The sequence below is a fragment of the Etheostoma spectabile genome, chromosome 14, assembly GCF_008692095.1.
Source record: "Etheostoma spectabile isolate EspeVRDwgs_2016 chromosome 14, UIUC_Espe_1.0, whole genome shotgun sequence".
NCBI lineage: Eukaryota > Metazoa > Chordata > Actinopteri > Perciformes > Percidae > Etheostoma > Etheostoma spectabile.
In genome coordinates this window covers 119843-136540 of record NC_045746.1, presented here as the reverse complement: position 1 = coordinate 136540, position 16698 = coordinate 119843, and the positions used below count along the sequence as shown (strand labels likewise).

The 16698-nt window shown below is 38.7% G+C and overlaps 1 protein-coding gene across 1 annotated transcript in view; it reads right to left on the bottom strand.

Annotated features, from left to right (window-relative positions):
- Positions 1–16698, bottom strand: part of LOC116701449 (CUB and sushi domain-containing protein 3) — a gene marked incomplete at its 5' end in the record, with an annotated part of 211419 nt that overhangs the window by 103737 nt on the left and 90984 nt on the right. Inside the window, 3 exon segments of the mRNA XM_032535155.1 lie at positions 1651–1763; positions 3000–3103; positions 11165–11286. Coding sequence (XP_032391046.1) covers positions 1651–1763; positions 3000–3103; positions 11165–11286 — 339 coding nt within the window.

Genomic DNA, 16698 nt, shown 5'->3' with positions numbered 1-16698 from the left:
CAAATAACGCTTTTCAAAACAAAAGCAGCACCGTTGTATTGCAAACTCGACATAGATATTTTTTTTATTTATTTTGTAATTTATGATTGGCCTCACGCGGGCCGGACAGGGACGCACAAAGGGCCGGATGTGGCCCGCGGGCCGTAAGATGCCCAGGTCTGGGCTAGACCCTACACTGCCTCTTTCTAAATCCCATCTTTAAACAGATCTTTATTCTCTGGTTTTAAATACACTTGAATAGTTGCCTTTCTATAGTATTGTCATTTTGTCTTTAAACTGATCTTTGAGTATTTACTGTGTTCTTTCTATGTTTTAGTATCTTTGGTTGTACAGTACTTTGGTCAACTTATTTTTTATTGTTTCTTTTTTTTTAAATTTGCTTTATAAATACATTTTGATTGGATATCTTCTGCATTTCTTTACTGCAGTTTCTTGTTACTTATTAGTCAACAAACGCCAATATATCTGTGAATAACGTTGACCAAAAATAACGTCAGGCCAATCCAATGAACAACTAGACTCAATTTTCTGGCATTAGATTATGATTGTAAAAATAAATACAGTATAAATGTATTAAAAGTATAAAGAAATACATACTGTAGAGAATATAAACAGCTTAATCCCTGTAAATAAAAAGAATGTCAGGCCATAATGCTTGTATCGTCATCATCATAAGCATAAGCTCCATTTGTTTTCTATTGATCTCTATAGGGAACTCATTCAGGAGAAATGAACAAGTGGGGGGGAAGGTGGAGGCTGGGGGTGTGGCCTTGACCAACTGCTACTTGCTCGTTTGAAAGCCATGTCATCTCTCTCTCATGGATGGGTCAAATTCTCTGGTAGGGCCAAGCAGAGAAAGGGGAGGTAACCGTGTCCCTTATGAGGTCATTAGGGGCAAGATTCCAGACTGACCCATCTGAGCTTTCATTTTCTCAAAGGCAGAGTAGGATACCCAGGGCACGGTTTATACCTATCACCATTTCTAGCCACTGAGGGACCATAGGCAGGCTGGGAGATCTCATGTTAAAAATACCTGTAAAATATTCATGCAACAGGACCTTTTAAGATGGACTTGTGGTACTTAATTATTTGTATTTGAAAAGCGGTTTAGACCTTTTTAATTTAAGTGAACATACAATTCTGCACATTTTTACACTACAAAACAATGTTTAAACAGCTTTAATTCATTTGGACTGTCTGTTCTTTAAATCACCATTTAGTCACTCTATTATTCAAAACTCAAGGAGAATAAAGGGTAAAGATATATCAAAACATGTCTGCGTTCACCCAACTTAGCACTGTGACCTAATTATGGCAATAAATCCAAAGATAATGACAATAATGAGGAACACAAAGCTCACCTCTCTGTGTTTCATGGACTGTAATCAAATTCACACTACATAGATCAAATTGAGTACTTTGGAAAGGTTAATATTTTTCGGAAGGAGCTGAATCAACAGAACAGATTGAAACTATTCTTAATTGATGGTAAGATGAAGGTCAGGTTTTGCTAGACAAAATCATTTTTAAAAGTTAACTAAAAAGCTTCTACACAAATCTTTTTTCATCTCCATAAAACCATTAGAATTCATTTTACTTTTTCATCTCTCTTCTTCTATCTTAAAATACACAAACATGCTCATTTCTTACCCTTATAGTTGATCTTGAATCCTATAGATCCAACACTCTCATCTGACTGTAGGTGAAGCCACATCTGGTGGGTCATACTGACTATCAGGTCAGGAACAAAGCTACCTGATAGGCTGGACAAAAAAAAAAAATATTAAATCATTGTCATCATAATCACATTCTACAAAGTATAATTTTCCTCACTTCAATCATAATCAAATTTGTATGTGGTGCTCTGAGTGTGCACACATTTCTGGAACACCCTGCGCTGGAGATGAATGTTTTGATTTGGTTTGCTTTGGTTCTGCAGAATATTGCCTCAAGAAAGCAAATGGCTCAGAGTACATTCATACTAGCCAGCATTTTGTCAGGCTGCCAACACCTTTTTTGGCATGAAAGTTAACAGTGACTGACTCAAAGTGAATTGAAATCATCCACTTTGTAAAGGCTCTGCATCTGTTATCCTTTCGGGCACTGCAGAACATATTCAAAATTCAGGAACAGTCCATCTTTTTAAGTGGAGCACACATAATGCAGACTGCTGTTTTACGATCGGACTAATTGCGACAAAGAATATGGAGGATTTCAGCCTAGCTGGCAGCTGATGGCATAACATCAAGAACCAGAATGAAAATTAAAAAGGAAATTTGGTAAAAGTTTTTACTCGGATCATTTAAACTTTATGTGGAACCTGTTAACTGTGTTGTAAAGCGTTTGATAGACCGACAATAGTGCTGCTGTTTATGATGGCACCTGGTCATTACGGAAACACATTGTGTGTTGCACAATCTGCTTTATAAAATCACTAAAAGAAAATGCAGTTCAGGTAGCATTTCCTGAACGTTATAACATTCATCTTTAAGGACTTTATCTCACAACATTACTTTTTTGAGGCTGTTTTGTAGCCATAATCCGCCTGGTGCAACAGCAGACCTTACTCTGTATGTATCTGATTATTATAGCTTTAAGAAGACAATACTGAACTTAATAAGCATCATTTTCAAGCAGGGTAGAAGTTGTGAGTGTGTTTTTTCATTAATAACTGCTTTTAATTTGAAGGTCATTGGGATTTTTTTAAAATAAAGTAAAACAATCTCTGAATTTGAATCAGTGATCCTTGACTCTGAAAACTTACCGTGTGTGTTGTTTTTTACAAGCAGCTACTACACTATTTATGTTGGCATTGTTAGAAATATTGCACAGTGTGGCATTTCCCACCTCTAATTCAGAAAGGAATAATGTAGCAAAGTTTCTATATTTCTAAAGTTTTTCTCTGACGGGTTTACAGTCTGTCTACCTTTGACACAAATTATCCTAAAATGCCTGATTTGGATTAGAAAAATGTAAAAGTAAAACAGTGTAATACTTACACCTGCAGTATAGCTGTAGGATCTCCCACCTCTCCTCCATCTCCTATGGTCAGAGTATCATAGGCTATCTCCAGGTCAAACTCTTCAAAGTTGATCTGGATTACCTAAATACACACAAAAACACAGACACATACATGTCAGCCTCAACCCAGTCAAAATCCATCTGGGACTGATGTTTTAATTTAGGTAAGTCAGGGATACTAAATCAGATCCAGAAGAAGAAGCAGATCCAGAAAACAGACAAACATTGGAGACCTTAGAACCTGAGAGCATATGGAAATGTTTATTGAACCCAGTGTAAGAACTAGGGGTGACCCAGAATAGTCAAATATTCAATGCTTCAATCGAAGGAGTCTGATTCAACTGCCAATCTCACAGTTGAATCTACGCAGAGGGGATGAAATGAGGATCACGCCATTTTGGCTATATGCGGGTGCTCAATGTCTGATTTTACATAGAACTACCCGTTTTTCTCCCAATAAGCTAAGTATTATGATATAATTATCAATAATGCTCTAAATAAATAAAAATGATAATAAATAAATAAAAATATGAAAAAGAAGCTTTTAATAGATCTTTATAAAGTGTGTGAATAAATCCAACCACTTCATGACAGTTTTACTTTCCTGATCACCAAATCCTGTTCACTACACCAGCAAGCCGCGGCGTTATGCCGGGTGAAGCCGCGACGGCTGCGTTTGTGGTAGAAAAACATTATGAAAAGAGTATTGTAAAAGAAGTAGAAAGCTCGCACAGCAGGACAGCAGACTCCGTGCGCTGTGCTTCTCATCGGTGGCGTGTGCCAGCGCTGACTTCTCAGTGACACGCGAGCGTGCACTCCAAACCTCTTTCAATTCATCTTCTCTACCGCTGCACCACTTATGCACTAAGAGTTACTCTTTCTATGTCTGTGTCCTAATTTGTTGCATATTGTCATACAAAAATGAGCTTTACAAACAACCTTATCACAGCTCAATATTTCATCACTTTAGACAGCCCCCCCCACACACAGACACACACGCACACTTGTTTAAACTCGCTTGTGTCTCTTGTTTGTAACTTTGGGTTTTAAGTCTTTATTTTTTATTTTGGTTCTTTCTTTTGGCTAGATTATTTTCTTTTTAGGTCTTTTGCTGTATTTAAACAACTGTTTATCTTGTGAAGGACTTTGTCTGTAAAAGGGGCTATATCAACTAAACTTATTGTTATATTATTATTACGATCAGTCAACTATTGGCAAGACTTGATGATTCTGATTTGACTATGTAAATTCTTAGTCGGGGACACTCCTAGTAAGAACCCTATGTTTAAAGGATGCAGAACCGTGCCATGATATCTACCGTTCAAGGGCCACTGTTTGGAAAACACACAAACCTTTTCTTGTAAAATTATGAATTTATCGGACTCTGTAATATGACAGAAACCAGTGTGTTATTATCATAATATTACAACTTGTGCCTTTGTCTCAACTTCTATTGCTTTGGAATATTGTGACTTTTTAGTGAAATAACATTACATCAAAATTACATCAAAACATTTAATATAAATCACATGAATGTCAGAGATATTTCTTTAGAATTATATTGTTATTCACTGACGCTCATTACAACCAGTATACAGTATATGTTCTTTATATTTAGACTGTCAACTATAACCATATCAAAGACACATTCCCCCTTTCATTGAAATATATTTTGACAAAATGGATCATTGGAATTCATTAATGCATCACACAATGTGGTGGGATTTCATTGAGTGTTACAGGAAGAACTAGGAAGAGACGAGAAACACTTCCTGCGCTGCACTTGAAGCTGGGAGAATTCAAAACTCTGATCAAGAATTATTAAACCAACACTTTCCGTTTCATCTAAGACCAGAGAAAAACACGTTTTGCAGAGGAGAAGACAGAAAAGGAGAAAGGGGACAGAAAAAAAGACAGAAAAAAGGATGCGGTGGACAGAGGAAAGAGAGGATGTAGAGAGAGAAGGAAGAATATGGAGGCAGATGGGAGAAGGTAAGAGAGAGGAGGAGGCAACAAATAGGAAAGGGGCGGGGGTGAAAATTAGCACATCTTTGATGCTATCAATGTGCAGTCAGTTTTAGAATATTTCAAAATAGAATTCTGACTTGACCCTCAGGGGGAGACTAAAACCTCACTCCACCCATCCTTCCTCCTCTTCCTCTTTCCTTGTGAGGAATTTACAGAATTCCAGATTCAATATTCTGCTGGAGGACTTCAAAAACATCCAAAACATCATACAGGTCCAAGTCTCCTCTGAGCTGGCGTGTTAACAGTGAGCATATTTATGTGCATATCAATATCTTCTTATTTCTGAGCATCTGTTTGCGTAGTCTGTATTCAAACATTCTGTTTGAGTCAGGCACAATAAATATGGTTATTTTTCCCCCTTCACTATCTGCAACATGGACTCCTGGGGACATGAAGTATAAACAGGTTATCCTCACTATGAACGTTTAATCTATGAAGAAATAAGGAACAAATGAAAAACTGAACACACAAAAACAGTGGATGTGCCTTTCCACTCACCTGCTGTCTAACTGCTTATCTGTTGGCAGTGTCACCTGTTTTGCTTGTGTTCATGGGCTTATTTTGCATTCTGTCACACCAAAAAGCTCAGTTAATTTTGGTTAATTACGTCTACATGAAGAACAACAACTGATGCCTTGCCAAAATAACATCACCAACAACACCATCACCTGATGTGACCAGAAAGTAGTTAAATGAGAGGGTGGAGGTGTAGAAAAATGAAGCTGTGATCTGCCCATTGCTCACACCGCTGACTCAGTCGTTTTGGCATGTAAGGCATATTGGATTAAAGCATCACCAAGAAACCTGCTAAACTCTCTCTGGCAAATACACACACACAGACAAAGCGGCACTCAAGCACACACTGTCATAAGCACACACTTGAAACACAATCACTCATACAGATAGGCACAACTTTGTGGAGATTAATGTGTCTATTTCTGTGATTACATAGTCACCATTTTCACACTTATCATAATATTCCTATAAACCCAAAGCAGGCTTTCAATACACACACTTTCAATATACATACAAGTCCGACGATAAATAAGGCGCAGGATATGTAGAGAATGGATACGTATTTTATCCAAAGGCAAGACCAGATCCTGCATTTAAAGGGTTAATCATTATGACTATCAAAGTGAAAATTTGCAGTGCATAATTTATTAATTCTCATGCCAATAACAAGCTTACAATAGAAAAATAGAAAAGTGATTTTGTATTTCAAACTGACTTTATTCTTCAACATTCTAATTTTGAAAATAAAATATACAGCATGACATAAAACAAATCCCTCTGGACGTAGATGCTTCATGGTTTCATAAATGTAGTTTTTACATCAGCCCTGCATTCATTGACAGTGGCTTTTTACGACAGAAAGATATTCCTCAAGGTTCATATTAAGTCACACTGTGCTGCTACAGCTGCCATTCATCTGTGTCTGAAAAGAGAAACTTTGCCTTTTCTACATTTGAGCATAAAGTTGTGGGTATTTCCTTAATATTGTTTTTGTCAGAAAGGTGACAAATTAACACTTGCCTTAAAAAATTATCATTTAAAAAAAGATCCTTGAAAAAGCAGCGTCAAAAGTGATCAAATGAAAGGGGAGAGGTTACTGAGTGAGTAGCATATGATGGACATGACTAAAAAATAATGGCTGTTAGTGGCTTAGTGTGCTGGATATCCAATGGAGAACCATTCAGCCTCATTTGTTTCTGCGGCAGGAAACAGACCTTTTTTGTCCTTGCAGTGTATAAAGAGAGAGGAGGGTGTGTCTGTGTGTTCTGATGATAGCCACTGGTCTGTCTCCTTGTATACGTCCTTTACAGAACACCCTAATGCCAATCAGCACTGTTCACACAGTATTAAACACAGCTGGAATATAACTACATTCCACTGTGCCCATGTGTGTCTGTGTGTGTGTGTCTGTGAACAATGTACTGTAGTCAACTTAGATTGAAACATCATTACTGACAGAGTAGAGGTTAGGGTTTGTGTCTGTGTTCTGTATCTCTTTCAGTGCAGTGTGTGTGTGTGTGTGTGCACGCGCAAATTTCTCCTCTCCTCTAATAGGTTAGTGATCTCGTTCTCTCTCTTTCCTCCTATATTTCCCTCTCTCTTGCTGTCAGCCTCTGTCTCTTTCCTTCTAATTGGCGGCTGCATTCCTTCTGTCCATCCATCTATGGCTTCTAGCCAATGAGGCGACAGAATTGAATTTCTACTTGATAAAGCACTTCCTTTGGTTGTCGTGGAGACAATGAGGTGTGGGAGGCTCCTCACTACCCATACCATAATAACATCTAGGGATACCTTGAAGATACAGTTACTAAACTAATATCTGAAACACCTGGCGAGCGCCACAGTCAGTGATACAAAGAGGGCACAGACAGGGCCGGAAATAATAGCTTGTGTGTGAGAGTATTACAGTAAACCCTCTGCCACCCGCTCCCCTTGAACATGCTTCTGCCGAAACTGTATAAAGTGCACCATTGTGAGACGACGCAGGCTTTAGCTGATGAAGACTGATAGCCAGAGTCTGTTGCATCTAAGTGTTTTCCCCCTTGCTTCTGTTACTTTGAACTGATTCCAGCAGGGGCCTCTTTTTAAGATACCAACTCTGAACAGGAAACTGTGGGAAAGGCTATGCGTGTCAAGTGACGTAAAGCTAGTTCAGCATGATCTAGCATTTGCATGTTCAATAACAATTCAATAATTCACATGCTGTATCCAGCATGTGAATTAATGAACTAAAAAAAAAGATATGGTACACATATAGTTGCAACAAGATAGGAACATGGGAAGAGCAAAAAAAGAAACTAAATGATGGGGACAATGAAGAAAAGATAATAGTACAGTAAGATCTGTTTTCTGCGAGAAGAGAAGAGAAAAGAAGAGAAGAGAAGAGAAGAATATAGTATAGTATAGTATCGTATAGTAATGGCCATCCCTGCATGTCATCCCCAAGGTTAAATGAGAACAGGAGAAAATGAATTGCCTCTAAAGGCTCATTCTGCCAAAAATAAATGAAGCAATAACATCAGAGAGCTATATAACCCCATTAACACTTAACCTGACAGACAGAGGGAGCAAATGAATGGGCATACAGAGAGGGGTAGTGGGAATGGGACTGACAGAGAGACAAAGAAGAGAACTTGTGTGTTTTTACCTCCAGAGTATGAGAAGGAGACGGTGAGAAATGTAGAATGTGTGTGGAAATGGGTGCAATGGAGAGAGCGTTACGAGTGACCTCCTCTTCCTCCCTCTCTGTATTCTCGCTTTCTCCATAGTAATTTGATGGTTTCAGGCTGAGCTCTTTAATGAAGAATCTGGGTAATTCTGAGGACAGTGCCTCTGGGAGTGAGAGAGAAGAGATTGGCAGTGTAAAAAAGAGAAAATAAGGATGAGAAAGAGGATATGACAGAAACGGAGTAAAGGATGGAATGGGGAGAGAGGTGTACAATAACAAAATATGATGTTCAGCTAGTTTGGAGGTTAAGTTGGGACTATTCCTCTACTCTGAATGTGTTATAGTGTTTGCACCATGACCCTCTTCAGCTTCAGACTCTATATCTTGCAGGAGATCAACTAACTCGCCTGCCCACTAAACTGCCCCTTATTTTATCATCTGCCTTCTAATTGAGGACATTTTTTAGGCTTTGTTAAAATACAGCCTTTCTCAGAATAGTATTATTTGGCTTGCTACTTTAAATAATAATATATGTCACTTAAGTATTTCAAAATTGCTAAAAATTGATTGTAATGCTATTGGCTTTACTGACTTTAAAGCATCTTTCCTTGAATTCTGCTAGAAAGCAACAGCACTTATCTGGCAGCAGACAGACAATCCCGACAGTACCAAAGACGGGAATCCATGAGCAAGATGTAGATTTACACATTGAGGTTTGAGTTTCTTTATGATATTATTAATATAAATGCCAAGACAGATGAAAAATGAATGAAGATGGGAAATGATTTGTCACTCTTTGTCATGCTCACCATTTGCTTCATCTGGCTCTTTAAAAGGGCTTAGTATAATAATAAGCCTCCATTCCTCCATCTTACACAATTTCTGCAAGTGTCTAACTGATGGAAGAGACCACCATTTCGATGGCTTTCAGGTTAGCTGGAGTTTTATTGTGTTTAAGATAATTTGTTAGGCATTTTGTATAATGAAATGCTGTAAGCGTGAAAGGGGGGTGACCAGCCGGACTTGAACCAGGGACTGTTTGGCTTATGTTGTATGTGTCTTAGCCCCTGGGGCACTACGTCTGTGTTTGTTCTAAATTAATGTCCATCCTCTTCAGGTCAGCTGCTGTACAAATATCCAGACTTGTGAAGACCTCAAGTTTGATGTAGTGCCATAGATTGTTTATGACATATTACATATACTGTTTGACATGCATATGATTCAGTGCATTATGGTGCATGACATGTACATAGAATAAAATGGAACAACAAAGCATATGATAGGGTACTTCCTTAATCAATTAAAGATAAGGGGCTATAAAAAGGACTAGCTGCAGTTGATCTGGTGTTCATTCTGGTCAACATGTTTGGCAATATCCATAATCATACCTAATAAATAAACATTCATTTTCAATCTTTTGCACACACGCACGCAGACACACACACACCACGCCACAGGGTATAGAAAAGCAATAGTACTTTAGCCTTCAACAGTCACATACACACTGTAGCCTAACAGAGAATGTATTACTCTAGGCCATAAACCAGAGGCCTTGGACTGTGATAGGGAGAGTAGTGTGTATGTAGGGGGGAGAGAGAGAGACAAAGGATTTGAGCAAAAGCAAAGCAGCATGTGTTTGTGTTTGCATGTGTGCTCGTTAAAAGACCAACTGTTGTGTATTAAACACACATGTACTGTATTAAAGAGTATCAGTGTTTGTGTGTGTGCATGTGGGATTGCGCACATATGTGCATGCGTCGCCTATGGGGCTGACGCAGGTGTTGCCATTGACAACAGTGTCCTGTATCTCCTGAATACTAATCACTTTTCTCCTGGAACAGCAACCAATCACAGCTATCTATCTAACCTCCAGCCTATCATCTGCCCCTTTGCAGGATTAACCAATCACACATAATTAGACACTGATATGCTCTGACTTGCATATCATTTAAAGTACCTCCTACACTCATTATTATCAACACATTTCAATTATGTAAAGGTGCCGCTAAACTAACTTTGTAAATGCCTGTTAGGGCTGCTGTGTTATATCAATTAAAATTACACTGAATGCATACAATCAAATGGAGCAAAACCTGCAAGCTAGTTCAAAGCTAGTTCAGGCAGACAATTTGAGCTAAGTTGCTACACTCACATACACACATACTGACATACTGTACTCACTATGGGTTAAAGAAGCGAGCTTGTAACTGGGAGGTTGCTGGTTCAAAGAGCAGCACTTGGCCCTCATCACCACTACTGAGGTGCCCTTGGGCAAGGCCCTTAACCCCAATTACCGCAGCGGAGCTGCTCAGTTGCCAGCAGATCAGACTATGGTTGTACTGGTCAGCTTCCAGGTTTGACTGTGTAACTGTGTTAATGTGACAGGTCAACGTTGCAAATGGGAAGTTGTTCTCAATCGACTTACCTGGATAAATAATGGCTAAAAAAAATTAAAAAATACTTGAAAAAAACAAGACTTTGAAATGATAAGGACTACTGACTCATCCACCCCATCGTTCACCTGCAGGCTTTACGTTTGGTGGTTCTTTTTGTTTAGCTTGGATACACTACATTGAAATATCAACTGTGTACATTCTCCAAATACAGATTCCCATAATAATAAAGTAGTTCAATGTGTTTGATTGACTGAAATAGTTTTATAATTGAGTGCTATTACAATACCATTAAGTGAGATAAATTATAAGGTATTTTACATATTACTGTATTACATCTACATGTGTATGTGTTTCTATGGGTATGGCAAGTGTATAAGTAACACACTCTGTGATGCAATAAACAGATTGAATGGTCATATTCCATTTAGTTACAAAATAGTAATAGTAGCAATGTGTGTAAATTAACAACAATTTAAATTTGAGAGTTTGATCGACAGACAGAGAAACAACAGGGGAGAGAGAAAAGGAGATTTACCTTATTGGGATTTGAAGCAGTAATTATCCACACACACTGTGCATTGCTCTCATATTGAATGGGGAAGTTAGGAGAAGTAAACGTTCCAGATGGCCCTTGAAGATTACTGCCACATGTCTTCACTGTGAACAGAAAAATCATGTCACTATTATTAGCAGCAACTGTGCACTTTGTGATGGTATTAGCAAGAACATTTGTATACTGTTCAGTCACAGCACTACAACAAAGAAATAACTACCTTTAGAATTAAGCCATTAGGTTTATTCTTAGCCACAGACAGCAAAAAATAGCACTTGTGGATCAAAGTTATAGTGTAGTAAAAACAATTACAAGTGACACTAATACAATGCTAAGAAAGAGAAGACAAGAAGAGAAGACAAGAACAGAAGGAGGCACAGAAGGTCAGAAAGAAGTTATTGATACTGTCAGCGGCATCTCTCTGGATAGAAGTACTTAATTGGAAGCTATTGGCTGTGAAATACCACAGGATTAGCTAGTATTGACTGATAGAGAGTCTCGCCAGCAATTTACTCTCAACATCTATTGAAAGTCAACAACTTCCAACTACTGGCCGAGGATGAATTATATTCCCTTTTGGGACAATGCATATTAAATATCACAGTACGATGTAACAGATATAGAGGCGTTCGTCTACTTGAGCAAACAAGCTAGATTTGGATGACCTGTGGTGTAAAAAGTGTGCGGTTTAAGTTGAGAATCTGAGTTGGAACTTAAAGAAGCATATTACTGTATGTCAACACAAAATTATACAAACTCACAAACAAAAACTCAGAAGCTACACTCATTGGGGTGTTAAAAATGACACATGCTAGTTGTTTGATGAACTAACCATGCCTATATTAGGCTGTGTGTTCTGAATGGATGTGATAGAGAATCTGCTTGTCTGTCCTTGGGTCGCCCTGTTAGAGTTGGGAGGTAATTTTCTGGTTGGTTTGAAGCAGTGTTTGTTCCTTAATTAGTTTGTTCAGCAGTAGGCCGCAGGAACACATACAGTTAACAGCAGCGCACACACGAGCACACGCGCACACGCACACACACACACACACAAAAGCACATAAGCATGAACGCTCATATGGTCACATTTTCAAACAAGCACATGTGCATATGCAGCAACACATACCTTGACACATACTGTTCAGCCAAGAAACACTTAACACTGCAAAATAACAAGCTTGCATGCGCACACATTTGGTGGTGTCACAGCAGACTTGCATGTGAAACACTTACAAGGACAGGCATTCGAACATGATTCACACATACTTACCATGCATACACAATTAAAAAAGAAATGCATACATTCAAGCACTCACACAAACACACTCCCGGCTGCTTCTGTGACTTAGTGGTAAAAGTGAAGGCAAGGGACAGGTAAAAGAATCACATCACAGTGTGTTTGTGTTTTGTTGTGCGTGTAATGGGGTGCGTCTGTGAGGTGCTGTAAGAGAGTGTCAGAACAAGTACAAGAGCCCTTAGAGACAACACTATATCTCTCTTGTCTGTCTCTCTGTCTGTGTCTCTGTGTTTTCCTGTCTCTCTGTCTTCTGGATTTCTGCCTCAGTTCCCCCTGACTAAACCCAGTTAATGCTTGTTTCTCTAATTCTCAATGCATCTTCAGTTGACCTTCTCTTGTATTCAGCTCACTGCAATTTATAAACTGATGGATACATAGGGATGAAGTGTGTGTGTGTGTGTGTGTGTGTGTGTGTGTGTGTGTGTGTGTGTGTGTGTGTGTGATGCACATGAGAAATAACTTATCTGCATGTCTCAAAGAGTGTGTGTGTGTCTCTGTAACAGGGTGTGTATGTGTGTGTGTGTGTTGACAGCTCAATCAGCGTGGCCTGAACGAATGGCCAGCCCATCACTGTGCCAAAAGCAGAATGGGCACGGTGTTGCTATAGCGATAGCGCGGAGAGTTATCACTAGCATTACTAGAGGAGCTAACATCCCATCATTTATATTAAACTTCACCCGTTTCTCAGCATCTCACTGCATCTGTCTGTCATTTTCTCTGCACCTTCTATTCACGCTGTCTTGGTCCCTGTATCAGCCATTGTCTGTACTTCATGATTTACACTACACTGTCATTTGCTCTACATGTCTGTATAACTCTCTTTCTCTCCATTTTTCTTCCTGTCCCTTATCATTTGCTCAACCTGCCTGTATAACTCTGTTTCTCTCCTTTTTTTTCTTGTCCCTTTCTGCTTGTGTATTCTGTATGTTCATCAACAAAGGTGGATTGATTAAGTAAGTACAATTTTGAGGTACCCACTTGAGCATTTCCATGTTATACTACTTAATAATTCTACACTAATACTTTACAAGTCTAAACTTTCTACCTCACTACATTTAGCTAACCGCTATATTTACGAGTTACTTTCTACTGTATACCTCTCACAGGCGCAATGTTTCTGCATAGAGAGTACTCTTTATGCTGACGCTTTGATTGTATTTTAAAAATACTTCTGTACTTTTACTCAAAGCTGTATTAATTTATATTTTTTCCATTTTGGGCGCAGCTAAACAAGAGTTTTTTCTCTGAAAAACTGGTAACATTTTTTCTCTGTTTTGGTTTCCAACATATCCAAAGAAACAGATCTGGCTCTGTAGCTGCTTATGCCGCTATGTTTACTCATAAGTTGCTAAAATAGTCTGTCTGCAGCTTATTGTTGGGCAGGTAGCATACAGTGGGTTTATCAGAGCTTTTCAAAACTGTCAAAAATCAGCTTGCTTCGGCCAGAAATTAGGTTGTTGAGAGCCCAGTTTGCAGGCCGGAAAAACAAAACAATGAGCTAAACGACACTTAAAATCTCTGTAGAAGTGCACATATCTGTGCCAATTCTCTGTAGATTTATCACTAAGAATGACACATATAATGACAGATATTACACAGTCATTTGATACATAGTAAGTTTAAAATCATAGTCTGCAGCTTTAAGTCAGATTTTGAAAGCAGGACTTGTACTTGTAATGGAGTATTTTCACAATGGTTGTCTCACAGCATTTCTGTCTATCTGTGTAACTTTGTCTCTCTCCCTCTCATCATTATTTATACTGGCACACAGTAGAGAGGGCTTAATGCCAAAAGGGCCACACTATCATTGAAGTGATAATGAATTCTAGATCAAATTAAAGTTTTTGATGAGGTCTATCTGGTACTAAAAGCATATTATTGGAATCATGAGCGAGATTAACTGAATGCTTTAGGCAGGAACTGCAGTGTGTGTATGAGTGGGTCAGTGAGTGTGCGTGCGTGCGTGCGTGCGTGCGTGCGTGCGTGCATGTGTGAGTGAGTGAGTGAATGAGTGTGTGTGTATGTACCTTTCCGCTTTTTGGTTTATATATTCAGATCAACTGGATTCCCCTAGGATTCTTACACACACACAAACATGCACACTTGTGTAAACCATTGGGATGTGGAGCAAAATGAAATGATTTAGGCAGGATCACATTGCCAAAGCCTATAGTGTAGCTCCAATGCCCTTCCTCACAGTTCTCCAAAGTTTTGTTTTATGGCTTCAGAGCATAACTGACACACCCCATAAGCACTGGGAAATTTGCTAATTGAGATAGATAGATAGAATAGTCTGAATTTCAGCGTTGTTGTTCAGCTTCACAATGTTTTGACTTGGTTCTTGTAGTGCCTTACTGTCTGATTATCTAATCACACAACTGTGTAGATCATGTTTTAATCCAGAAATTAACTGAAAGGGCCACCTATTTGATTGTTGACCACTAGATAATCCAAAAGCTAAGGATGCCTGATTCACAGGTGAGATCACATGATGAGGGAATTCTGGTACAGGCCACTAAGGAAAAGCAAACATAGGGGTACCTGTTTTTTAGAAATCAGGACTGTTGAGAAGTTCTACATGATGATGCCTAATGCCTTACACAACATTTAATTGGTATATGGTTATTGATAAACCAAGGTTATATATGGGTATAAAAAATATAATGGAGGAACATAGTACAACATTTTTTTTTTGACTAGCATTAAAGAGACCACAGGAACCGAGTGTATTTAGTGTGCTTCTCCCAGGGACAGCCCTCACTTTTTCTGTATTAGTGCTAACAGTACAGTAAACTTAATATTGCATTAAACGCTGCCGAATCCAGTCTGTTTATTTAATTAGTTAAAACTATTAAACTGTGTATGCGTGAATTGAGTTGAGAAGTAGTGTGGTAGACCTGAGGGTATCTGGCCCAGCTGACAGTTTTTCCCACTACATTCATATAGCAGACACTCATAAGCGTTTCCTTTGGTTTGATCTCTGCCTTACACTCAAGGTCTATAACTGCTGCTTTCTCAGCAGGATGGCCTTTGCGGTTAGTGAGTAGTCCCCACAGTGGAGGGCTGAAGTTCAATCATCCCTACAGCAATACCTACTGAAGCATAGCAAGGACACTTAACCTCTACCTGTTCTAGATTATCTGCCTGACCCTGCACCCCAGAAAGCATAAATATCATTCGGGGTGAAGTAAATAAAATAGAAAATAAATCGAGAATCATACGGATGAGTTTTCAAAGGTACACAATTCATAGGCTTATTTGGAAATAACATCCTCTTGGTACAAATACATCTTTCGTCCCAGTACTTTGTAAACTGCTTAACATTTCGATGTTTTTAAAAATTCAATCATTATTGTACACTTTTACCAATTCATTGCTATTAGTTTGGCTTCTGTCCTGTATTCAGTAGACTTTATTCAGTGGAAAGACATTCCAGCTATCAATGAATAGACTTTGTAGTATTTTTGGAACTCAGGAACAAATCAGAGTCGTGACTTATGTACATAATCCACCAGTCCATCAGAAAATACCCATAAGCTAACTCTGAGGGGATTTTTTTTAAACATGATTAGATTCGTTATGATGGTAATTTCATCATAGGGGCGGCTGTGGATCAGTGGTAGCACGGTTGCCTGCCAATTGGAATGTTGGTGGTTCAATCCCTGGCCCGGCAGTCCCATGTCAAAGTGTCCTTGGGCACGACATTGAACCCCGAGTTGCCCCCAATGCTGCGCCATCGGAGTGTAAATGTGTATGAGTGTTTATCTGATGAGCAGGTGGCACCTTGTACGGCAGCCTCGGACACAGTGTATGAATGTGTGTGGATGGTTCCTGTACTATGTAAAAGCGCTTTGAGTAGTTCTTAAGACTAGAAAAGCGCTATTTAAAGAAAGCCCAAAATGTCTTTATTAAAGGAACTTCAGGATCAAAGTACATTACTTATTAAAGCGCCCATATTATGCTACATTATGCTAATACATACATATTATCCACATCATAATTGTATTTTGAGGTTGTACCAGAATAGGTTTAAATGTTTTCATTTTTTTAAAAACACCATATTTTTGTTGTACCACACATTGCGGCAGACCCTGTGTTTGAGGGTCTCTGTTTCAACTACAGAGTGAGACATCTCACTACTATACTATCTTTGTTGGGAGTCGCACATGCACAGTAGCTGGGTAAAATCACATCAGCTGGATAACTCTTTCTCCAACTTTGG